General features: G+C 52.4%; 1 protein-coding gene across 4 annotated transcripts; it reads left to right on the top strand.

Moving 5' to 3' along the window:
- On the top strand, nt 1-25,712 carry PDE1B (phosphodiesterase 1B). Of its 4 annotated transcripts, none has more exons than XM_005902077.3 (16): nt 1-136; nt 224-346; nt 16,087-16,200; nt 17,332-17,514; nt 17,695-17,761; nt 18,092-18,208; nt 20,513-20,653; nt 21,068-21,168; nt 21,251-21,376; nt 21,493-21,594; nt 22,643-22,763; nt 23,065-23,146; nt 23,441-23,549; nt 23,930-24,060; nt 24,752-24,870; nt 25,301-25,712. In XM_005902077.3, the coding sequence occupies exons 2-15, from the start codon at nt 237-239 to the stop codon at nt 24,853-24,855; spliced, it is 1,608 nt and encodes a 535-aa protein (XP_005902139.1). In that variant the 5' UTR covers nt 1-136; nt 224-236; the 3' UTR covers nt 24,856-24,870; nt 25,301-25,712. The 4 variants fall into 4 exon arrangements, with proteins under 4 accessions (XP_005902139.1, XP_070226993.1, XP_070226992.1 ...); XM_070370891.1 differs by lacking the exons at nt 1-136; nt 224-346 and adding exons at nt 11,496-11,748; nt 12,875-12,967; XM_070370892.1 differs by lacking the exons at nt 1-136; nt 224-346 and adding an exon at nt 10,798-10,922.
- The last annotated feature ends 107 nt before the right edge of the window (nt 25,713-25,819 follow it).

Here is a 25,819-nt window from a genome sequence, read left to right on the forward strand (position 1 = left end):
GGCGGCGCGGAGAGCTCGGACTGGGAGCCCAGAGCTCGGCTGGGCAGCGGTAGAGGAGGAGCCGCAGGAACTGCAGCTCTGCCAGCTTGGGCCGAGCTTTAGAGACCCCGGCCTGGCTGGTCCCTGCCAGCCGCAGGTGGGAAGGGGCTGGGCTGGGGGGCGCGGGTCTGCCAGCTGGGGGCTGAGCTGAACCGCGGTGCTGTCTCCTCCCTCGGTTCCGTAGACGGAGGCTGAGCATGGAGCTGTCCCCCCGCAGCCCTCCCGAGATGCTAGAGTCGGACTGCCCTTCACCCCTGGAGCTGAAGTCAGCCCCCAGCAAGAAGATGTGGATTAAGCTCCGGTCTCTGTGAGTCTCCGGGCCAGGGGGGATTGGGGGAAGGGATCTCAGGGAGCCTGAAAGGGGTGCGGGAGGTAGCTGAAGCCGGGCCGGTGGATTCACTGGGGCACACATGTTGGCAGGTGCGAGAACATAAGCTGCCCGGACACGCGTGGCCAGGCCACATGTGCAAGGCATGTGCACCGCAAGCCGGCCGCTTGGAGCGGGTTTAGGAGTTGCAGAGCTAACGAGGTGCCTGCTGACCCCCTGGGTGACACATGCGGCGCAGAGAGGCGGCACAATATTTGCGGTGTTGGCAGGGCTGCGGACGGGCAGCTTTCAGGAGGTGCCAGGCTGACTCACACGTATCTTATGTGCAGGGTTGGGTAGATGTGAGGCACATCACATGTGTGTACATGAGTGTCCCAGGGTCACAGAGAGGTCTGTAGAGTGACTGCACACAGATGCAGGTCCAGTGCATGGGGATACTTGTGCCAACCTGTGGGTCATACGTATCTCGGCTGGGATTGGTGGTTTCTGCCTCCTGCATCCTACAGAGGGTGGGGGTAGCGGAGGGGGTTGCCCCGTTCCTGAGCTGTTCATCTCTCTTGGGGCCTGGAAACATACTCTGCATACATATTAATGATGGGGACCCACCTAGGATCTAGAGAAGGGGGGAACCCTGTCCTGGGGGAGAGGGCGTGGAGCCCCAACCTGGGAGCTGGAGTGGTGGTGAGGGGAGATTGGTTGACTGGGGCAAGGTAACTGTCAAAGCCTTTTTGTCACTGTAGGGTCTCCCAAGGATCTCCAAGCACACCAAGGCATCTTTTCTTATTTTTGCAGGAAGAGGGGATGTGGAGAGGAATAAATGGGAAAGGGAAAGATTCAGGTGTCCCATACTCCAGTTCTAGGGAAGGAGAGGAAGTTTTCTTCCTGCTTATCCGAGAAGAAGAGGATTGGTTCAAAGACAAGCCATGTACCATGTTTATCTGTCAGCTGCCACCCGATAATCTCTGCAGTCTGTTGATCCTTAACCAGAAAACAAGAGAAAGTGCTGCTCTCCCTGCTATGACTCCCCATGGCCCTAGGAGAGAGACTGCAGATGTTTGGTGAGGAAATACAGGGAACACAGCCTCAACACGCAGTTGCTCCCCAATATTCTCAATTGTGAGCACTGAAGCTTTTCATTTCTAGGTTCCGGCAGAGGGAGAGATGGGGATTGAATATGGATAGATGCTTATGATTGTGTTGTTTTAAAAATACTTCACCTGTGGCGATAAGATGATGCCTTTATGTTGGGCTGGTGGGTCTGATTTACATACCAGCTGCTTAGAAAGGCCTTAGGGAGAATGGAGGCACGTTGGGCAACAAGGCTTGAAATCCAAATGTGCTTCTCGGTCCCCTCCTTTGCTGCCTCTGGCCAGTGCAACTTGCGGGCTCCATGAATCCTTGGAATGAGGTTCTGGGATGAAGAAATGGAAAATCGGGTTGAATCAGTTTTTGTTGGGAGGAGCACCCGGGTGATTCTTGATAGAAAACCCTGCTCTGTTGATGGTAACTAAGCTGGCAAGAAAGGTAGGTAGGGAAGTGGTTGAAAGACAAAGAAGGGACCTCAGGGTCTAGAAACAGGACAACCCAAGCATCCCAGGATGCTTTCCCGCAGCACGAGTGGCTCATCATATCTTCCCCTTGCCTCTGTTCCAGATAAGGGACCCTGCAAAAGAGGTGGGTCTACCCATTCACTCTCTCCCACACCTTTCTAACCACAGAGCTTTTCTGGAAGCAGATTGCAGTTGCTTCCTTTAGGGTGAGAAGTGGCCTATGGCAAGAAAACAGGACCCTCAGAAGAAGGCACTGAAACTCAGGGGAGGAAGGGAGTGGAGGCAGCTGCCCCTACAGAGCCTGTTAGCTGAGACATCCTTGCAGGAGATCACGGTGGACAAGGATCACTAATCTTATTGATGAGATTGTTCTGGTTTTCACTCACTTCAGCAATCTGGTCCTTAAGAGCTCCAGCTACATGTCATAACTTATCCAGAGAAGTACCATCTCCTCAATATTAATTACCAAGGATAGATTCCCAGTCTCAAAGCAGAGGAAGATCTTGATACCAAGGTAGATCTGAAGTTGATAGCTTACTGGATTTGGCCCTGGATTTGAATCCTGGGGAGGCTTTGCCAGTCAGATGAAGAGAAAGCAAAGGATTGAGGATTTTTCTGGGTAGGAGAGGGAGACAGCTCTCAGGGTGAAGTGGTTTCTGAAGAGGTGAGCAAAGAGGGCATTTCCACCTTAAATAGAAATAAAACTCCCACCCCCACCCCAATCACCACCTGTACCCAAAAAGGCCCAGGTGGGAAGGAGCTATTTAGTCTGGAAACAGGGAGATGGGCATGATTATCTCAGGACTAGATACTGAATGGGCTTCCCTGGTGTCTCAGACAGTAAAGAATTTGCCTGCAATGCAGGAGACTCCAGGTTCGATTCCTGGATTGGGAAGATCCCCTGGAGAAGGGAATGACAACTCACTCCAGTATTCTTGCCTGGAGAATCCCATGGATAGAGGAGCCTGGCAGACTGCTGTCCATGGGGTCACACAGAGTCAAATGAAGACAGATGGAATATTCTGCTGCTCAACATGTCCTATCTCCTCCATCCTAACTACCCTTTTAATTTCTAATCTGGGACATTGAGGGTCTCTTCAGGGAAACTGGGCCTGGTGTTTTTTCTTCTGGCTAAAAAAGCCCATATGAATATAATTGTTCAGGGCAATTTCTTCTTGGGAAGGGTATCCAGGAATTCTATTTTCCATACTAGCACTCTGCCAAAGATAAATTCAGAATCTGGAACATATTAGCTGTCGGATTTCACCTCTACCTAGGGGAAATTTTCCTAAGTAAGCAGACTCATAAGCTGAGGCATGGGAGACACTGAGCCAGGCACTTCAGGGATAATGGATGAACCAGGACAAATTTTGGCATCTCTAACATTAAGATGAAGGACTGGGCTAGTCTGCCCACTCTTCTCTGAGACCAGAGAGCCTTGAGGAATGTGGGGGACGGACAGTAGAAATGGAAAGGTTTTTCGGTGTCTTTTGCAAAACAAGAAAAACTATGAGTGGAGATTGGTTTGCCATCCTTAGCTCATTCATTCCTTCAACAACTCTTAATCGAGTGCCTCCTGTGGGGCAGATGATGTGCTGGGTGCTGGGGATATGGTGGTGGGCAAAATGGACCCAGTCCCTGATCCTATGGAGCCTGTCATATGGTTTAACTCCATCAAAGAGAGTGGAGAGTAGGGGAGGCCCCCTGCTCCTTGTTTTCTGACACCCACCCAAGTGGTAAAATCCAACCATTCTGGTTTCTGCTTCATCGCTTACTTTGGAGGGGGGTTATACACAGTACAAGCACATATATGAATTCTCTCTCTCTCTCCCAGGATAGTACAAGCCTCACTCTTCTCTTTGCTCCAGTTTCTTCTGAAATTTTACAGACAAGACTTCCCTCTTCCTTGGCATAGCATAAAACAATCCCTTTCTCTTTTCCTTTCTCCACGTGGTGCACGCTCAGGCGTCCATGGTTTAGACTCAATGTCCTAAGCTATGGTTCAAGGTCATTTCAGGGGAGCTGGAGCAAGGACACAGTTGGGGATTATTTTTGCCCATCTTTGTTGCATTGAATCTAGTGTGCTACCCAGAACATAACAGGCCCTCAATAATTGCTCTTAAACAAAAGAATGAACAAATGAATGAATATACCTGTATATGTCACAGAGCCCAGTTCCGTCTCTGATTCTCTGGTGCGTGTGTTCCTGTGTGCAGTGGGGGAGGGGAGTAGGCATGGGAATTGGAGAAAAGGAGAGGTTGTTTTTGTTATTGTTTTTAGAGGGTGATGCTCAAAAGTGCTGGGGTTTGAGAACCTCTGAACAGAGCCTGGAACTGAAGGAGTTACAGAAACAATCTGGAAATGTGAACAAGATGTATCAGAATGAAACTGTGAATGCCTGACATGTATACGCATGTATCTGGTGTATCTAGGTAAAGGCTGATGTGTGTGACAAGGACAGTTGGTGACGTCAGAGCTCCATAATGATGTTTCTTTGTTTGTATGTTTAGAAACAGTATGTCTGATAATAAATATGCACTTACCTGAATACCTGAAATTGTCCTATGTATGAATGAGATGATGTATTTGTGTATGTGAGTGTGTCTAGGTAATGGGATGATATATATGTGTGATCTGTGTATGTGTTTGTGACAACTCAGATTTTTGGACAATCCTGGGGAGAGCAAATGCACAGGAGAAAGAAGCCGAAGGAAAGGACTGAATGCCTCATTGATGTCTTCTACCTTTAGTTCTCATTTTGTGTCTGCCCCACGGAATAAGCTTCTGTGGTTCTTTTTGTGCTGCTGTCCTTTCTCTGCACATGGCTGTGGAGCTGCCATGAAGACTGCGGGATAAACTGTGGCTTCTTGGGCCTCTGGAGAAGAAGGAGCATCATTTCTCTGAGGCCTTGGTGGGAATGGTTTTTAGTTCCTTCCTCCCTGGATTGCCCCTTCCTCCTTTACTTCCAACCCTGGCAAAGGGAATCCCTCCTCCCTGGGTTTTATATCCCCTCTCCCAGTAGAGGTTTCTATTTTCCCCGTCAACTTTGTCTTGAATGAGGCATCTCTTGATGGTTGAGTGTGGAAAACTCCTGCAGTAAGCTGAGGGGGATGTGCAGAGAGAGGGGGAATTCAAATTCCGACCAGTGGAAGACCTTCACAGGCCTCTGGTCACAATAGGTGGCTTCAGGGGAGAGACCAGGAGGCAGGGTCATGGCAGTGGAGGAGCCCAGGGAATGCTGGGAGACTTGACTTCCTGTTCCCCCTCTGCCAAAGGCTAGCTGCATGGTCTTGAAGTCACACAGTCTCTCTGTGTCCCTATTCTTTATTTGGTATCATCCATATGAAAGTGGTTTTTAAATGATAAACTCTGATGCTCTTTCAGCCTGGGAGAGTTTGCTGGGTGAAGAGGCAGCAGAGTAGTAATAAATGGGCAGTCACTGGCTTGGATGATGAGAAAAATCAAGATTCAAGAGGCAGGAATATGAATGATATAGTAGGTTTGAGTCCTGCTGTCTGGGGCCTGATTTGGAAGAGTCTCGGTGATGAGTGGTTGGAGGAGGTGAGGCAGGTGACTGAGCTTAGAGAATAGGAGGCTGGGTGGGCTAGGAGGAGGGCTGTCCCACAAAAGGTGTGGTCCTCTAAGGTCAAAAGAAAAGATGACAGACTTACTCTCTATCATCTTTTTTTCAATTGGGCAAACTAGAAGTGGACGGAACAATTGCCCTTGTAAGATGTAGTGGGTGCAGGGCGCCTAGGGACTGCTGTTGGTGAGTTCCAAAAGCACTGGGGAAATTCCCCTCTGGCATTTATCCTAAGTCTCTAGGCCTGGGGTGATATGATCAGCTATGACACATTCTATTTTAAAGAATCTGTGTAGTCCTTTAGAACCCAAATACCACTCTGGTTGCCCTGGAGGCTGGTTAAAAAGACGGTGGAGATCCCGCATTTGAGGTTGCACTTAGCACTTTTGCCAGGAGGAGGGTGCCATAGATTGGGGATGAAGCTGGGAATGGAAGGCCAGGTGAGAGACCCAGGGGGAGGGAAGCGTGGATGTCTCTAGACCCCTTCCACTTGCCCCCTGTGCAGGGAGCTCCTGAATGCAAGCCAGGGGTTGTTTCACATCTTCCCCTCTTTTTTTCAAACACCCCCATCAGACTGGGATGGAGGAGCTAGGAAACTTGAGAGAGATCTTTCCTCTTATTTGTGTCTTTAAAGGGATCATCAAGGACTTGTTTTCAGCTTTTCTGCTCCCTCTGTTTTCCTCTTTAATTTTTCCTGCATCTTTTCCTCTGCCCTTTCCCTCCTTTGTTTCCATCTCTCTCTGGCTTCTCTTTCTCTGCTGGGCACTATGGTGCTCTCTCGTGTCCCTCTTCCTCTCTCTCCCTATTCCCTTTGGCTTACCCCCTCATTCTGGCCTTCAGTGCTCCTAGTCCCCACTCACCCTGGCCAGGAGTCTGGAAACATCCCTGCCCACCCCGGGGGTGGGGCTTCTCCAGGCCCAGGTATCCTTGTGATGGTTCAGGGCAAGGTTGCTGCAGGCACATTTGAGGCCACCTTAGGAGTCCAGCCTCAACTCCTGTATTCTACAAGGCCTTTCTTTTGTCTTCTCAGTGACCTCATCCTCCCAGCTCCTCTAGGGAGAAAGCCAGGTAATTGCCTTTGGGTCTCAGGGGACTGATTTTCACAGGTACAGAAGTTGAGTAGCTATTTTCCAGCTGTCCCCAGGACAGCAGCACAGAAAGGGGGACAGAACCAGGGCAGCAGGTGGGCTGCAGGCGAGACCACTGGGAGACTGGAAGTTGTTAGATAATGAGATTATCCCCTAAGAGAGGAAGACTTAATGGTCCAAGAGAACTGGGAGAGAATCCTGGGAACAGTGAGTGAGGCCAAGAGGAGACTTCAGGGGGAAGAAGGGCTACTCAGAAGGGAAAAGTAGAAAAGTGAGTTGTGACCCGCCCACTGCAGGGAGGTCCCTAGTGCCAGAGCCCTCACCCCTCTGTCCCCCATGTCCCCAGTCCTACAGTGGCTCCTCTCCCCGCAGCATCTTCTACTATATCTTCTCCCTGTCTGGGAAGAAAAGAGCAGGTTAGGATATAACTTCAGCATCCCAGACCTGGCAGAAGTCCACCGAGGGAGCTGGGATGGGGTTTTGGTGGCTAAGCAGGTGTGGTGGGGAAAAGGACACATTCAGGGAGAGGCCTGGGCGCTCAGGGCTGGGAGGAAAGCTGGAAAGCAGGTGCTCAGGTGGTACCATGTTGGATTCAGCCAAGTCCCCAGGTCAGTTGAGTCCACAGCTGCAAGGAGAAGTCAGACTTGCAAATAATCACAGTGGCTGCAGTGGGATGATTAGGCGGCCAGCTGGTGTTGGCACCGTTTAGACTGAGAAGGGAGCTTGCCTTCCAGGGGGGCTTAATGATGCTCTGGCAGGCAGGACCTGGGGGCCAGAGAAGCTTCTTTCCTTCCTATTCCTTGGCTTCTCTGCTTCCCTGTTTATCAGCTCTTGCACATCTAACTTGGCACCATCCTCCTAGTTCTCGCCTCTGTGCCCACCTTGTTTGGAAACTTCTTGGGTTGAGCGTGCACGCATGCTGACAGTGTTGCCAGGCTCCCTAAACCCCAGCCTCTTGTCTACAAGCAGTAGCTTTAGCAACCCCAGTCTGAGAGAACTATAATAAATCAAATTGCACCAGACTCATCCCAAACACTTCTTTGTCCTGACTGTTCTCTTCCTTTCTACTCTTTGAAATGCCAAGAAAATATGCTGTTCTTTTCACTGAAGCAAGATGGACTGAAGATAGACATGCAGGAGAACTTCCCGGAAAGTTCATGGAGGTTAGAATGTAACCTCCCTATGATAAAGAAGAAAGCCACACTCTTCCTTTAAAGCATCAGTTTTGGGCTAAGTTGGGTGAAGCAGTGAGCCAGTCAAAAAAGATAAACTCCTACTCAGGCACCCTATTTTCCTAGTGTCTCCAACCCAGGCACTGAATCTGAGAACCATAATGTGTTACAGAGAGGGAAACTGATGCCCAGAAATAGTTGGTAAAGTGGGGGCAGGGCTGGGACCAGACTCAAATCCTGCTGATCCAGAATCTAGAGCTACTCCCATAGCAGTGGCAGTCAGTCCCTTGCCAAGCTTCCAACTCACTCTCCCATCTCAGGCCACCTTCAACATCTGTTAGGTTCCCCAGAAGCAGGGCATCTGCTGGGAACATCTGTTGGGATGTGGTTCGGAGGGCTGGTGGGGTGGTCTGTGTGGAGGTGGCTAATGAGCAGAATTAAATCGTGCAGGGAGGGAGAGGAGGTGTGGACAAGTGAACCAGAGCCAGAGTTCTGAGCTGGGTTCAAAGTTCAGAGTTCTGAGTCTTCCCCTCACCTTCCTGCCCACCCTCCTCTTTCCTCCGTCTTTCAGGGGCTGAAGCCGGAGGGAGAGGTGACTCATCTGTGTGCTGGGCAGGGAGCTGGGATGTCTGGGTTCTTGTTATTCTGGGCTAAGGCTCTAGCTACTTAGATTACCCACTTCCTCACTGATCTGAGCTGCGCTGGGCTGTTGCTAGGAACACCTGTTAGAAACGGTTCTAGGCAGGAGGCAGAGGGGGAGTTGCCTGCACACACACACACGCGCGCACACACACACACACGTGTGTGTGTGTGTGTGTGTGTGTGAGTTGACTCCCTTCCCTGTTCCTCAGTGTTTCCCAGACATTCTTCTGCAACACTTTTCAAATCTCCTTTCCTAACCCTTTCTCCTGCCCCTCCCCCATCTCGCTCCACTTGCTGGGTTTCTTTCCTTCCCCCACTACCCACCCGCCTTCCCAGGTGCTGCCCATCCGCTCTCCACCCTCCTTCCGTCCAGCTCCTCTGTCCAGTGCCTAGAGAGCTCGCACCACTGCTGCCGTGTCCACCTGAGGATTGCTGCCTCCAAGGATGGCACTCTAGCTCTGTCACTAGGGGGTTATTTTTATCTCTGGAGCCACCTCCGCCACTGTGCCCAGCCAGCTGCCCGAACCAGGGCTGCCTGTATAGCAATGTGAAACCAGGGGAGTGAGGGGAGTGGCAGTGCTTGGGAAAGGTGGGGGTCTGGCTCTTCCCGGTTTCTGGAGCTCTGTGCTCTGCAAGTCCCCAGTTTCTGCTTCCCTGGTCTCTGTGGAATAAGGAGCCAGGGAGGAGCCCCTGACATCTGGAATGGTGGTGGTGGGGATACAGGCTTTTCTATTTCAGGGGCCCTGGGTACAAGGGTGGGCACAGGGGGCTTTGTTCATGGAGCACTTGTAATGAACCTTTGCTGAATTAACAAAAACAAAAACTAAATGGTAATCTTTCACATATACACATCACTTTATAGTTCCCCAAATGCTCTTGTATGATCTCCTGTGAGAAGTGCATGAAGCTTGAACTTACCCATTTTACAGACAAGGAAAATGGAGCCCAGGGTGTCTTGTTCAAGGTCATACATAGTGCTAAAAGGCAGGCAAAATCTCCTGATCTTAATTAATATCCTCTTTCTATTGGATTTAGATGATTTCCTTGATTTTTTTTTTCAGTTTCTGAGATTTTTAAGCCTTTAGATCAGCCAGTTAATCCATTCCTCAACAGCCCTCCAGCCACTACCCCTTACACCCCTCTTTTCTGACCAGGGGTAGAGTCACCTATGCTTTGCTCATTCCTTATCCCAACTCCTATTCTTCAGGGCAGGTGAGGAAGGGTGGGGATGGACCAAGGAGGGAGGCATGATAGTTGAACTGCTTGCTATTTTAAAACTACATTTAATGGCTAGAGGAAAATTCACTCTGGGGTCATCACATCTATGCTCTTGCTCTCAGTCTCTTTAACTCAGACAGAAGTAGAGTGTAGCATGTGTGTAGATGAGTGGGTGAGTGGGTATGTGTGAAATTTTTCTCCCCAGGAAGGGATGGTGGTTGATCAATGTCCTTTCTAATTAGGAAGAGTTAATAACAGGCTGGTGAGATGAGCGTGGTGGGATGCACGCTGGGATGATGCAGCATGTAAGTACTTGGGGTGATGTGGTAAGCCGTTATTTCTCCAACTAGTTTTGGTTCTACTGGGCAAGGGAGCAGAGGGATGGACAAGATATCCTCTCTGGAGCTTTTCTAGTCTAAGAAATCTCTACCTTCCAGTAGGAGGGTTGGGGTTAGTGCCGACTTGGCTTGGGGGCTGGGCCTGGAGTCAGGTGAGGAGGGGGCACTGCCCTGAGTTGGTGTTTGCTGGTGTACCATCTGCCCCCACTCCCACCCCGTCTCTATCTCTCCAAAAGCGCTTTTCTACAGAGCAGGCGGAATGACTTGTCCCGCATCCCCGAGGGGCGTGCCAGGTCTCTGACTCCAGGGCTAGTCCTTTCTCTCTAAAAACACTTGCTTCATGGCTACCAAGAGTCCACACAACCTTGTAGACATTTAACCTTCGTCCCTCTTTGCTGCTGAAGCCAACTTCCACTCGTCCCAGTAATTTCCCAAACTTCATTTGGTTATAATCCTTCAAGGCTATAGCACAGTGACAAAGTAGTTTAGTTTCTCCCTGCTTTTGGTGGGTAGGGGTGCGGTGGGCGATGAAGCAAGACTTCCCATCATAAAATCCTGGCTCTTAGCCCGTTTCTTTTCTCTTTCTTCTGTCATACTCATCCCCTCTAGTCGCTTTTCCTCATCCCTACATCAACCCTAGACCTCGATGAAGTAGATCGTAGTTACGCGGAACCCTCTTCACCCGCTGCGCTAGGCTTCACCCGGGCTCTCCTTAGCCCCGCCCATCCCCTCCGCTGACCAATCGCAGCCCCCATGCGCTTGTGTTGGTGACGTCACCCCTTAGCCAATCGGGAGGCGGGCTGGGGCTGTTTGCGCACATCCATTCCGCACCGCAGAGCCCGGGTTCTTCCCTTCCTAACCTGAGCGGGACCAAAGCCTGGAAGAGAGAGAGGGGGCCTTGGTCCCGCAGGCTCTTCGTGGGCTGTCCCGTCACTTCGCCCTCTGGGCTGGAAAGACCTCTCCAGTCAGTTTACGGTTATTTCCCAGTCCCCGTTTGACAGATGAGAAAACTGGGGCTGGGAGTATTCAACTCGCCTAGCCTCTCGGTTTCGATGAGCAACTCCTGACTTTCAGTCACTGCTTGGGTGGGGGCTTTCCTCCTTGTTGAGCGGGTCTCTGGGTAAGGATACCCGGATCCCTAGCTTCAGCAAGCCCCTTTTCTGCAGTTTCTAGTTCTCTTCCTGTCTTGCTTCCGTCCTTGCAGGTGGGTTAAAGCTCATTTTGAAGAGTGGCCCCGGAAAAAAGACCCTGAGAGGGAGCCAAATCTGCCTTCGCCTAGCTGGGACGCTCTGGAGGGCTCCTTCCACTCCACTGCAGACTTCCTCTTCAGGACAAAGTCAGGATGGCTCCCTGTCCCTGTCCCCTTAAGCCTCCTGCTAACCCTTTCCTTCCCCCGAAAGAGGAGCCCCACCTCCTCAGAGCAAGGGGCTGGCTTATGCTATTTCTGTCCTTTCTGGGATTCTTCTGAGAACAGATTCTTGTTTTTAGTCTGATTCAGATGTGAAACTTTTCCCGCGGCCTCTCACCCAGTTGTGGGCTGGGTCTCTGCCTCATCACTCCTTCCAGCTAGGCTCCTCCTGTTCCCCTCCCCTAAATTCTCTCTGTTCAGTCAGTCGGTCACTTTTGCTGAGACCTAGAGAAGGAAGTCCGGGGCCTAAAAGGGAGCCACTCCCCTCAGGGGCCCAGGGGCCTGGGGGGCAGCATTTTGATACTCTGAAGTAGAGAACTTTGATTCCCATGGCCAGCCCTGTTCCTGTGCAGAGGAGTCACCTCCAGGGTCCTATCCTCAGGTAGGCTCCAGGGAGGAAGGGAGAGGGGAGGAAGAGGACCAGAGGACAGGCTGCTGTGGGTCTACTACTTGTAGTTTGGTGGAAGAGCAGGATCAAGACTTGACAGTCCCATATGGGGGTGTGTGTGTGTGACTAAGCAGTGGCAGGTGACTTAGCAGTATTTTCCCTCTTTCGCTCCCTCTTGAACCCCAGCATTCTTAAGACCTCACATTCCTCCAATATCTCCTCATCTGGTCTTAAAAATCCAAAAGGGAGATAGGATTCTTCTTTCAATTCCTGGTCCCTTAGCTTGAGGCTACTCTGTCCTAAGCTCTCTACTTACGGTGATCTTTCAGGGAGTGTGTGTGCTGGAAGTAGCGGGAAGGGGCTTTGGAAATCACCAGATCATCTGATGGGGGCTGGAGAGCTGCACTTGTCTGGGGCATTGGGATCATTACTGCCCAGAAGCTACCTTTTCCAGCTGGCTACTTAGAGCTGGGAGAGACTGAGGCCTTCAGGGGTCAGGACCTGAGACTTTCCCATGGTGTGGGGAAGGTCAAGGAGAAAGAAGTGGAGATGGTGAACCAGCGCTAGGAGTGGAGTGGGAGGACTCTTGGGAGGAAGCTTCCAGTTTTCCTTAGGTCTGGATGAGGACTGGACAGGGGTGAGCATCCTACCCATCCAAGCAGACGAATGGCGAGGTCCCCTTAAGCGAGGTGGGTCTGGGGAGATCCTAATTCTAAAGGGCGTCGGAATCCGAGAGGCCCCCCACCAGGCCAGGAAGTGTCGTGGGGAAAGTTATGTAACTCCAAGAGGGGGAAGTTTAGCACCTGAATCCTTCCAGCTGCCCGAGTCCAGGCTCCCTCCTTAGACACCCCGCTTGTCAAATTTATTCTTTAATCTTTCTTTCCGTCCCTCCCCTCTCCTTCTGGTATCTGGATCATGTTGGGTTCAGATTTCAACAGGAGCTGTAAAAGAACTTCTGGACAAGATCGAGAGGTGGAGGCGGGAGGAACTTGGGGGCAGGGGTGTGTTGAAAGCCAGCTACAACCACGCTCTTCTCCCTAGGCTGAGATCTCAATTGTGAGCACTGGCAGATAGCCCCCCACCTGATTAATCTGCCCCCTTTCCCTTTTATTTTGTTCAGTGAACATTTGAGCACATGCTGTGTGCTCTGAGCACAGCTGCCAGGACAGACAAGAAGTCATCGTGAGTGCGATCGAGACACCCCCAGTTTCCTGTGAGTCTGATGGTGTCCACAGACAACATCACCCCATGAAGGACAGATGACTGACACTGAAGGAGCTATGATGCAGTGGGGTCCAGCCTCACTTTTGGTGTTTGGGGCACAGTTAGGCTCCAGTAGAATGAGTTTTAGGCTGGCCAACCTGATTGAGATGGACAAGCTGTGTGACAAGTCATATAACCACCCCCATAAGGTGATTGTGGTATGTAATTATAAAGGAAAGATCATGGTCATTATCATCCTCTCATTTCTTCTGCTAGGGGGCTTCCTAATTACCAGCCTCCATTCAAATTAGGCTCACCGTTCTTCACCTGGACTTGGGATCAAGAAGACAGGTGCTTGCTGGATTCGAAGGGAGTGAGGTGTGAGCTGGGTAGGGCAGGCATGATGCTGGTCAGTTAATTTTAATACAAATCATGTTTATAGAGCCTCATTGTATATGCCAGGCCTTTTGCATGCATTATTTCATTTAATTCTCTTATTAACAGCTCTTCCCAGGTGGCTTCCCTGATGGCTCTGTGGTAAAGAATCTACCTGCCAATGCAGGAGATGCGAGTTCCATCCTTGGATTGGGAAGTTCCCCTGGAGAAGGAAATAGTAACCCACTCCAGGATTCTTGCCTGGAAAACCCCATGGACAGAGGATCTTGGCAGGCTGAGGTCCATGGGGTTACAAAAGAATCAGACATGACTGAGTGACTGAACAGCAGCTCTTCACGGGTGGTTTAGTGCTGCCCACGTGACCAACGCAGGTAGTTTATTATAATCCTCATTATTTTACAGATGAAGGAATTGAAGGTTGAAAATAAAGATTCTCAAACTTTAGGGTGAGTTAGAATTATCTGGGATGTTTGTTAAAAACACAGGTCCTTGGACCCAAACCTTAGAAAATCTGGTTAAGTAGGTGTGTGGGGAGACCCAGAAAAGTTTTTTCACCAGTATCCCAGGTGATTCTAATGTCAGTGGTCCATAGGCCACACTTTGGTAGACACTGATGAAGAAGTAGTGACTTGCCCAGGGCTCATATCCAGGAAGTGAAAAGTTTGAATGTGGGATTTCTACCTCCCAGAGCTGTGCTGGGATCCTGCGTTTCCGTACTGGAAATAAGGTTGCACAGCCTTCCCACCCCCCCCACCCCCCCACCCTCTAGGCCCATTGTGAGGATAAAAGGAGATAACGTAGGAGAAAGCACTTTTTAAAATGTAGAGCTGGCAGCATTGTTAAGAGATTGTGCGAATACATGCAAATGAGCACCCGTGGGCTTGGCTGTTCATTTCGGGAGCTTGTGCTAGGATGTGTGTTTCCCAGGGTGGCTCAAGAAAGAAGGCAGAACTTTGGAGGTGGGCATTGACCCCTAGTGGGCAGAGTTTTCCGTTGTAAAAAGGGCTGATTGAAGTGGAAGATTAGGGCTGGGATTGGAGCAGGGGCCTTTCCTTCTTCCTGGGTTGTGTCCCCAGACTCGAGGGTCCCTGGCCATGGGGACTGAGCGGGAGAGGGCAGCCCCAACTTGTGGCTGGGCCCTAGAGACAGCGGTACCTCTTGGCTGTGTGATCCCCGGTCGGCTCTCAGTCGCTACTTTCCAGCTCATTGGCTGGAAAGCCTTTATGTTGTCAGCCTCTACGCCTCCTCCCTAGTGAAGCCTGAGCTGGGGCTGGGCTGTACGGAACCAGGGCTCTTCCTCGTGGAGCTGCCTGCTCTTTTCACATGGAGGAGGCGCAGCTGGGAGGCTGGGAGTGCAGTTTGAGGATAGCCCACTGAGGAGGCTGCAGCCTCACCCTCCAGCTTCTTTCCCTGCCATTTTCCCTCTTTCCCTTCTGCCTCATCTGCAATTCAGACCTGTCTTTGGCCAGGACTGCTGGTCCCTGGGGTGAGAGTTGGCCGGTGATGCTTCCTGGGGCTGGCTATTTTGGGCGCCCCTATTCCAAAGCTGCTGAGACCCCAGGATTCTAGAGCTGCTTCTGTTCAGGAATGCCATTGTTCTCCCTCCCCCAGCATCCCTGGGAATCGATGCTAATTTCAGCCTCTGGTCCCTGACTCATACTCTTCTCCCTGACTCATAGGGTGACCTTGGGTTTCTGAAGCCCCTCACAGTGGGGAATTGTGCTGGCCACTGTTTCACCTCACCTTGCTTTTAGGTGGGGTGGGGCAGAGCTGCGAGAAGGAGCCAGAGGGGAATGTTTCATCGCTTTCTTTAAAATCACCACCTAAAATCAGAGAGCTTTGTGTACCTATGACTGCCTGGGCTGGTCTCAGGCAGTCATAAAGCAGACTTTTAAGAAACCACCCAGTTAATCCCCCAGAATTTGTGAGTGCAAAATATGAGGGATGGTCCCTTCAGGCAAAGCATCCAGTGAGACCCCTGACCCCACCCTCACCACTTTGGCTCTGGGGGAAGCTGCCTCACGGCAGAAATAGGGGAGGGGTACAGTCACCCTTTGCCAGAGGCTGTCTCTGGAGTGACACCAGGGAGGCAGGGGTTAATCTTGCGCTTTGTCCCGGTTGATGGATTCTGGAATCATAATCCATTAGCTCTGCCTGAATGGCGTGAGGCCCGGCGAAAGCATTCAGATTGGTCTTTGTTCTGTGTCTTCGCCATCCCTGCCAGGGACAGAGGGGCTGTGGACATGTACCCCCTCCCTGCCCAAACCAAGAGACATAATGAAAGAATGCTGGGGGCCCTTTTGATGGCTGTTGTTCCCAAAGTCCTCTATCAGAGGGAAATAGGCAGTTTCATCTCTTGGTTATTCAGACTTTGAAACAGATCATCCTCAAAACATCACCCCAGGGGCTTGTACCTGCCTAATTCTGCTGGGCCCCAGGCAATCTAAACGAGAGTTTTCAGGAAACACTGACTAAAGGGGAGGTGTTGAGAGGTCAGAGGTGGGCGGGGACTGTGGAAGAGCCTGGGGTTTAACTTTGGGGGGGTAGATAAACTTAGTGCAGGCGGTGGCAATGGCCTGTGATGAAAAACACTAGCTGCTGTTATTCTGTTAGAAAGATTAATGCGCTATAGAAGGCTGTGGCTGTTTCTGGAACACGCATCCTATTAGGTATCCTGTTCTCTTGACAAGGTAGCGGCGCCTAAGCAGGTTCTCTGTACCCGCACCCTCACAGGCTGCGCTACATGGTGAAGCAGTTGGAGAACGGGGAGGTAAACATTGAGGAGCTGAAGAAAAACCTGGAGTACACAGCTTCTCTGCTGGAGGCCGTCTATATAGATGAGACTCGGTGAGAGTGGTGACGCGGAGCGGCGGGGAGAAAACCCACACACAGAAGAGAAAGATGCCAGCCAGACACAGTGATCCAGGGACGGGGAGTCAGACAGAAAGCTGGGGATAGACACGCGTGACAGGGCCAGAGGAGGGAGGCGGGGAGTGAGGACAGATAGATCTATAGGTAGAATTATCAGCAGAGATAAAGAGGCAGAGGAACAGACTTGCAGAGAGAGACAAACACAGATTATCAGGAAGAGAAGACCTTTCCAGAGCTGGCAGGGACCTTAAAGCTCATCGCATCCTCACCTTCTTCCCAGGGCAGAGGCCTTCCAGACCTGGTCTGCCCAGGTCACACGTGGCTAGTGGGGCTTCAAATGTAGCAAGTGTGAGTTGAGATGTACATGTATATGTAGAAAAACATGCTGGATTTCAAAGACTTGGAAAAAAGAATGTAAAATGTCTTATTAATATATTTTATATTGGTTGCATGTTGAAATGATAGTACTTTGAGCATATTAGGTTAAAGGAAAGTTATCATTTAAGGAGATTTTACCTTTTGAATATGGCTGCTAGAAAACTTGAGCTTCCCAGGTGGCGCTAGTGGTGAAGAACCCGCCTGTCAATGCAGAAGACATAGCAGACCTGGGTTCAACCCCTGGCTTGGGAAGATCTCTTGGAGGAGGGCATGGCAACCCACTCCAGTATTCTTGCCTGGAGAATCCCATGGACAGAGGAGCCTGGCGGGCTACAGTCCATGGGGTTGCAAAGAGTCAGACGTGACTAAAGCAACTTAGCACGCACACAAGCACTAGAAAACTTAGTTATATATGGCTTGCATTTTATTTCTGCTGGACGGTGTTGCTGGTCTGGAGCATCCTCGACAGGTGATATCCATGCCACTGGCTGCTTGAATGCTTCCAGAACTGGGGTGTTCACTCTCACATAGTGACCTGTTTCATCATTGGCAACATCAGATACAGAAACAGAAGTAAAAAGGCTTAGCAAAAGAAAGTCAAGGGAGGGTCAGCGAAGGGAGAGGCTGGTGTGAGAGTTTCCAGGGTGTGGGGTGTGGCTGGGCCCAGGGTCTCCAGGCTGTGGAAGCGCCTGCAGCCTTTCCTCTGTGACTCCCGCTCTGGGGCCTCAGGCAAATCCTGGACACGGAGGATGAGCTGCAGGAGCTGCGGTCTGATGCGGTGCCTTCAGAGGTGCGGGACTGGCTGGCCTCCACCTTCACCCAGCAGACCAGGGCCAAAGGCCGCCGAGCGGAAGAGAAGCCCAAGTTCCGGAGCATCGTGCACGCGGTGCAGGCTGGCATCTTTGTGGAGCGGTGAGGCTCCCCACGTCCTGCCTCCCTCGGCCCCTGGCGGTGGCCCTCTTTCCCAGAGGTGTCTTCCAGGACTCCACTGTATCACCAGCCCATGTGCCCCTGGCCCAACCGCCCAGCCCCGCCTGATCAGACCCCATGATCAGACCTCATTCAGGGGCTCCTTTCCTTCTTCTCCCTCAGGATGTTCCGGAGAACGTACACCTCTGTGGGCCCCACCTACTCCACTGCCGTCCTCAACTGTCTCAAGGTGATCCCGGGGAGAAGGTTAGGGGTGGGGGATGGAATAGTCCTCAGGACTTTCAGACTCCTCTGGGGTGATTTTTACTTCCTTTTTTAATTGTCATTTCCTTGGTTCTCAAAACAACTTTGACCCACTTAAGAGGCAAAGTCCTGACTTCTTGTCTCTCCCATACTGAATGATATCCAGGAAGAAAGAGGCCTGTTTACTACTTATTTTCCTGCTTCCCATGTGTCTGTAATCATTGGGAAGTCCTCCTTGAAGTCTAACTGCAGCCCTTGCTGCTGCTGGGATGTCCGTCTTGGGAGTCTCCCTGCTTAGTTCCTTGTTTCTCCATAGAACGTGGACCTTTGGTGCTTTGATGTCTTTTCCTTGAACCGGGCAGCAGATGACCACGCCCTGAGGACCATCGTTTTTGAGCTGCTGACTCGGCACAACCTCATCAGCCGCTTTAAGGTCGGGCAGCCTCCTCCCTCTGCCTCTGGGCAGGGTTCCCCACTCCCACCACCCTGCTCCCACAGGCACATTCTATGGGCTCTCTGGCTCGGTCTCATTGTCGGGGAAGTCACCCTGTGCCCACCGCAGTCTGGCCTTTCCTCCGCTTGCTGCAGTCCCAGCCTCTGGCTTCATGTACTGCTTTCCAGGGGAAGGTTCTAGCCTGTGGCTGTCCAGCCCAGGGTTCTTTCCTCTTCTCCTTTGCTCTGTCCCCTAACTTGTCCTCTCCAGCCTGGCTGCAATTCAGCCCCCTGTTTCAGCCCTTCTGCCCGTGGACACTGGAGGCCTGGGGTCCAGAGGCTGTCAGCTGGTGCTCTGCAGGACTAATGTCTCTCCATTTGTTTTTTTTTTTTTTGGTGGTGGTGGGGGGGGCCTCTCCTCCCCTCCCCCTCCGGCTCTGTCCAAGGAATTTTATGGAAAGGATCAGCTCTTGGCAAGGCTAGGTAGGGCTGGAGAATTGCTCTTCAGCTTGGCTGGCCAGGAAGAATATGGGATTAAAATCTTCTTCAGATCCTGTGCCAGGAGAAAGCGTCTTTGGGGAACAGGGGCTGGAAAAAAATCACTTCCTTGTGGAGAAACCACAGTTGGAGGATGAGGGGGATATTAGGTCTGCACTTGGGTGGAGTGACAGTAGACGTTAGATCGGAGAAGAAAGCGTGTGTTCTGAGGGGGATGCATGGTGTGTGCTCAGTTGCTCAGTCGCTCAGTTGTGTCTGACTTTGCCACCCCATGGACTGTAGCCCACCATGCTCCTCCATCCATGGAAATTTTCAGGTAAGAATACTGGTGACATGGGTTGCCATGTCCCATGGAGGGGCTTGAGGGGTGGTCAAAGGAGTCCAGTAGGAAGGCCCTCCCAGAGGGCTCTGGAAAGTCCTCTGCCACCCTCTGCCTCCACCTCACTATAACAGAGTATTGGTGTGTGAGAGCCTTTCCTTGACCCTTGACTCCTCCTTTTACAACAACTCTCAAGAGAGTTCCCAGAAGTTTGGTAAGATGCTCTGAGATTCTCTTCAGGCCTCCCTAAGGCCTGTTCTTCTGCCATTTCATTTTCTTCTTTGCAATCCTGCCCTCTCCAGGACAGAGAATAGCAGGGTCTTCTTTTTCCTAAGATTTTTCTCAGCTCACATTTCTCCAAACTGGCTCTCAGACTTCCTCCAGACACCAAGGAAGGATGGTTCTGGGGGACCCCAAGAGTCACTACCTCAGGTTGGGTTTTGCCCACCCCCAAATTGCCTTGCCTTAAGGCAGTTAGAGAGAGGGGTCTTCATGCTCTAGAGTCCTTGCCCAGTAGAGACCCCAGTTGGAGCAGCTCTTTTAAGCTCCACATTCCCTTTCTGGGCACCCGGCCCCTCTCCTGCCCCTCCCCTTCCCTTCCCTTCCTCCAGGGACTCCATGGCAACGCAAAAGCAAGGGCAGTTGTCATGGAAACAGTCCTTTAAAATTCCCTGAATTTGGGGCACAGCCCTCCAGGGGTGGGGGCGGGGGATGTTAGGGTCTGACTGACTAGGGCACCTCCTCTGTGTCTCGCCACCGCTGCTCATCTCTACAGAGGGTTCCCCAAGCCCTGAACCCTGCTCTCCTCGCAGCCTCAGAGATCCAGGGGCAGGTACAGACACCAGCCTTGCCCTCTGGGGGCCTTGGGCCTTTGAAGGAGGTGAACATGCCCCAGGGCATATGCAGAGACCTGGAGAGCATTGAGCCCGATAGAGCTCTGGCTCCTGGTGCTTGTGTGTGTGTGTGTGTGTGTGTGTGTGTGTGTGTGTTTAGTGGACAGAGGGTGGGGGAAGGCTTCTCAGAGGTAGGGGTGATCTACCTTGGCTAGAGGGTCCTCTCCAGGTCTTCTTATTCTTTCCCCTGCTTCTGAGCCCCTCTCCATGGTATTGGTTTGGGGATGGGGTGGGGTGATTGGAAGGAAATTTTCTTTCCTCTTCTTAAAAATCTCCAGGGAAATAATAATAATTATAGCTACTCTTGGGAGAGCACTTGCTAAGTACCTTGTACTGTACTTATCTCATTAAATTCAAGGTAGGTGGTAGTATCTTCACCCTTCCATTAAGCATCAGAGGCACAGGGAGGCGTGTGGCTTGCCCAAGGTCACGCAGCCAGCGGGTGTGGAGCCAGGATGCGAGCCCGGTTCACTGCAGGGCCAGTGCTCCCCTAGCCCTGCCGTCTCTTCATGAAAGGGCCTCACTGACCTCTGTCCTCGGTGGCCTGCCATTTGCACATCCTCCACAAATCTCAGTTGCCCCTCTCCCACTGCAGATTCCCACTGTGTTTTTGATGACTTTCCTGGATGCCTTGGAGACAGGCTACGGAAAGTACAAGAACCCTTACCACAACCAGATCCACGCAGCTGACGTCACCCAGACGGTCCACTGCTTCTTGCTCCGCACAGGGATGGTGGTAGGTGCCCTGGAGGTCACTCTTCTGGGATTCAGGGTCTTATGGCTGCAGACTCGGCGAGTCCAGCCTACAGTTGATACACTCATTTCGTTTTTCTCTCTTCGGGTCCTCTTCTTTGGCATCCCAAAGTCTTTACAGAGTTGGATTGGACTTATTCACTCTAGAGAATTCCTGGGTGGACCGTAACTTCCTGGGCAGCGCTGGGGCTGTGTGGCCAGATGCAGAGGGAATATTGTTAGTAGGGATGGAAGAGGGTCTTTGGCAGTTCTGGGAGCTGAGAAACCTGACTGCATTTAGCCCAAGAGCTGGACGTGAAGAATGGAAGGGCTGGGATGAGCGGTCCAGCCTGTGTGTGGAGGTCTTTGGGTAGTCGACAGGGCGTCAGCCCCCTCTGATTGTCTGTCTTTCTCCCAGCACTGCCTGTCGGAGATTGAGGTCCTGGCCATCATCTTTGCTGCAGCCATCCACGACTACGAGCACACTGGCACTACCAACAGCTTCCACATCCAGACCAAGTGAGGGGTGGGGATGCGGCAGGCGAGGGCAGGGGGCGGTGGCGGGACAGGGGGCTGGATGTGGTGACCTTGTGCTTTGCAGATCGGAATGCGCCATCCTGTACAACGACCGCTCAGTGCTGGAGAATCACCACATCAGCTCGGTTTTCCGAATGATGCAGGACGACGAGATGAACATCTTCATCAACCTCACCAAGGATGAGTTTGTGTGAGCAGAAGCCAGGCGTGGGCATCCCTGGAGACCCCACACCCCAGCCCTCTCTTCCTGCTTCCTAGGCTTCCTGTCTAGCAGTGCTGATCACTCCTCGGGTTCTGTCCCTTCAGAGAGCTGCGGGCTCTGGTCATTGAGATGGTGTTGGCCACAGACATGTCCTGCCATTTCCAGCAAGTGAAGTCCATGAAGACAGCCTTGCAGCAGCTGGAGAGGTGACATCTGGTGGGGCGTGGCTGGGGAGAGGCCAGAGTGAGGGCTATGTGAATTGGAGGGCATCCACAGGGCAATGGGTGTGCCAAGTCCTTACCAGGATGTAGAAACTCTCCTGGCTCCAGGTATCTGAGGGTATCTAGTGTGTGTGATGGATGCGCACCTGGCTTTGGGTGTGTGGACAACTCAGGCACCTGGACTACTGCAGAGCGTTTGAGGTGGGGGTCTGAGACTGGTGTCCTCAGGGAAGCTTCAGGACAGGTATACTCTGGAATGTCATGGAAAATCATTCAGCCCTCTGGACTCGTTTCCCTATGTGTGAGAAGTGAAAATGATATGCCCCCCTCCACAATAGCTCACTGCCAGCCCCCACTCTAACAGGGCTACTGGGAGAGTTGTGTGAGGTTAAAAAAAAAAACAACACAGAACAAATGTCCTAATTACATCTAATGTTGCTTAAAAGTGGATGGGGAAAAAAAAAAGTGGGTGGGAGTATATAAATGTAAGAGAGAACAGACTGTGTTTGTGTGTATCCTGAAGGTGTGTGTTAATGTACGGTGTCTGTGTGTGGGAGAGTGGGCAGGGTCGGAGCGTGTCATTGTTGGCGAATCATAATAATAATTATTATAATAATAATTATAGGTAATGTCTACCGAGCACTTATTAGGTGCCAGACACTATTCTAAATACCTATATGTTGTATGTCATTTAGTTCTCAGAACAACTCTCTGTGGCAGATCCTGTTTTGATTTCTGCTTAGGACTGGGGAAAATGAAATATGGAAATTTTAAGTAACTTGCTGTACATCACACAGTCAGTGTGTGAAACATACAGTGGGGATTTGATTCCGGGCCCTTTGATTCTGAGAGCTTGGGCTGTTTCCTATACATATGTAAGTGTGTGTGTGCACGCGTGTGTGTATGTGTATCTTGTCTCAGAGGGTATTTGACGTTAGATCTGAGAGACAGAGTGTGATGGGAAGTTAGGAATGGTCCAGGCTTCCTTTTCCTAAACGATCAGTCTCCCTTCCCTTGCCACCTGCCCCGACAGGATTGACAAGTCCAAGGCCCTCTCTCTGCTGCTTCATGCTGCTGACATCAGCCACCCCACCAAGCAGTGGTCGGTTCACAGCCGCTGGACCAAGGCCCTCATGGAGGAATTCTTCCGCCAGGTAGGGGGCATCTTTGTCTGCCTTGCCCACGGGGCCTTCTCTCCTCCATGTTTTCCAAGTTCCCTGTTCCTCCTCCAGCTCCTTGTTTAGCTGTCTGCAGCTGCCAACCTGATCCCAGACCCATGGGATAGAATGTCATCTCCGAAAAGCTTAACAGTCATTGCTGGCAGTGGCATTTGCATGCTGCTCATTTCCAGGTCAAAGGCACAGAGCTCCCTCTTCTCCCCCGGCAGCCCCTCTACCCGCAGCTGCACCCCAACCGGGTAGACTGAAATAAGTCCCCACCCTGTCTGCTCCCCAGGGTGACAAGGAGGCCGAGCTGGGCCTGCCGTTTTCTCCGCTCTGTGACCGCACTTCCACCCTCGTGGCGCAGTCCCAGATTGGTGAGTGTCCCTTCCTGCAGGGAGGAGAGGGTTGGGAAAGGTCAAGGATGCTGGCTGGGCTGGGTCGGGACGGCTCCCAGTCCCCATTCCCGTCAAGGTGAGCCGCTATGCTGGAGCGTGGAGGTCTGGGGTGGAGTTCTCTGGGGTCACACAGATATCATCACAAAGGTTGCCCCCACTGGGAACTCTTGAGCCCCAGGTGACTGTTCCGTGCAGCTGGGGGCACCGGCGTGCCGGCCGAGTCCTCTGTGCAGCTCCCCAGGTCAGCTTCTCCCTGCATTATCTGTACTGCAGGTTTCATCGACTTCATTGTGGAGCCCACGTTCTCTGTGCTCACCGATGTGGCTGAGAAGAGTGTCCAGCCCACCGGGGACGACGACTCGAAGTCTAAAAACCAGCCCAGGTGAGTGAGGGTGGCTGGGGTGGCCAGAGGGCCCACAGAGAGAACCGACTGGTGGGGGAGGTGAGAAACAGCGACTCCTCTGTTGTGGGTCACACGTGGGGGCGAAAGGATGGGCGCAGAGGGTGTGGCCTGCACCCGCGCCCCCTCCACCATATTTTAATTTCTCCTATTAGCTGTCTTTATTGCCTTTCTGGCTAATGCTGTTTTCATTTTCCTTCTAGCGGAAGGGAAGGTATGGAGAGGGGTGGGGACTGAGGGGTACTCAGCAGAGGGAAAAGAGAAGGATGAGGCTTCCATCTCCTCTACTCTTGAGGGCTGGGAAGACCATCCTGGGGTGGGCGGGGTCTCACCTCCACAATGTGGGTGGGTCCTGCTTATAGCTTCCAGTGGCGCCAGCCTTCTCTGGATGTAGAAGTGGGAGACCCCAACCCTGACGTGGTCAGCTTCCGCTCCACCTGGACCAAATACATTCAGGAGAACAAGCAGAAATGGAAGGAACGGGCGGCGAGCGGTGGGTCCACTGGGAGGATAAGGCCTTGTTGGGAGGGCGGCTGATGGAGCAACTGTGCTGTGCTTAGTCGCTTAGTCCATCGACCCCATGGACTGTAGCCCAGCAGGCTCCTCTGTCCATGAGGATTCTCCAGGCAGGAGTACTGGAGTGGGTTGCTATGCCCTCCTTCAGGGGATCTTCCCAACCCAGGGATCGAACCCAGGTCTCCCGCGTTGCAGGTGGATTCTTTACCACCTGAGCCACCCACCAGGGAAGCCTGAGCAGCAGTGGGTCCATTTTCCCGGCGCCTTGAGCAGCCCTTTGTCCGACGCCTTCCCCAAGTTGGGAAAAGGAATCAGGCACAGGCTGACCCACCTGGAATGTTCTAGAATGGGGGCTGGAGAGTAGATAGGGACAGAAGTATTCCACCGCCCAAGGGGCCCTGTGCACATGGGCGGTCTGTTGGTACTGCCCTGAGGCTGTGGTAACCTGGTGGCCCTGGCTGAGGCATCTCTTCCTTAACGTGGGGCTGAGGGCTGTGCGTTTTAGCAAGGCTGGGGAGCCTCTCCCCAGGTGGGCACAGGCTGAATGTAGCTCAGCTTGAAGGAAGGGGGGGTGTGTGAGAATCGCTTCCTTCTTTCCACATATTCCTTGGGTTTGGGGAAAACATACTGCTCGGTCTGGTCCCAGCTTCCTTCCCGCTCTCCTGCAGGCATCACCAACCAGATGTCCATTGACGAACTGTCCCCTTGTGAGGAAGAGGCCCCAGCCTCCCCTGCCGAAGACGAGCACAACCAGAACGGGAATCTGGACTAGCGGGGCCTGGCCCAGGTGAGCCTATGGCAGTGGGCGGGCAGGAGGGCGAGGCGGGCGTCCCACAGGCCTCTCGGAAGGGGCATCTCTGGGCTTCAGCAGAGGCGAGGTTCTCCCTCTCTCCTTCCAGGCGGTAACCTGGAGGAAGTCAACAGAGAGGCCCGAGCTGGGACCTAAGTGGGGTGCAGGGGGTGTCCTGCTTCTTGGTCCAGGCCCTCCAGGAAGAGAGGGGGCAGCTCCCCAGTTCGGGGTGGGGCTGAGCAGCTCTGAGTGAGGGTCAGGAGAGGCACAGCCAGGCCCCAGGCTCTGGAGCTCAGCGGGGCTTGACTTCATTCCAGCACCCCCCGTGCCCTCGTGCAGGGTGCTGAGTGGGGGCAGGCCTGAAGAAGGTAAGGCAGGCTGGAGATGAAGGCAGAGATCAGAGCACTGAGGTCTTCTGTTCCCTTAGGTCCTCACTGAGTCCAGAGTGTTCGATGTCATCAGCACCATCCATCGGGACTGGCTCCCCCATCTGCTCCGAGGGAGCATGGACGTCAAGGAACAGAAAACCCACCCGAAGGACGAATGCTAGAGATTGTGGGGTTGGGGGAAGGGCCCCTCCCCACCTGACACCCATTGGGGTGCACTTTACTCTCCCGGTGGCAAGACTGGGGAACTTCGGGCTCCCAATGGTCACTGTGTCCATCCCCCTGCCTCTGGACTCTCCCCATGGCCAGATGACTGGTTGGAGGGGAGCTTCCTGGAGGTTTCCCAGGGCTTGGGGGGAGGGTCAGAGATGCCAGCCCCCTGGGCCCTCCCCCATCCTTTTTGCCTCCAAGTTTCTAAGCAATACATTTTGGGGGTTTCCTCAGCCCCCACCCCAGATCTTAGCTGGCAGGTCTGGGTCCCCCTTTTCCTCCCCTGGGAGGGGCTGGAACAGGATAGGAAGCTGGGGGTTTTCAGAGCTCTGCACAGGGCGGGGTGTGGG

This window comes from Bos mutus, chromosome 5 (assembly GCF_027580195.1).
Source record: "Bos mutus isolate GX-2022 chromosome 5, NWIPB_WYAK_1.1, whole genome shotgun sequence".
In the NCBI taxonomy this organism is placed as follows: domain Eukaryota; kingdom Metazoa; phylum Chordata; class Mammalia; order Artiodactyla; family Bovidae; genus Bos; species Bos mutus.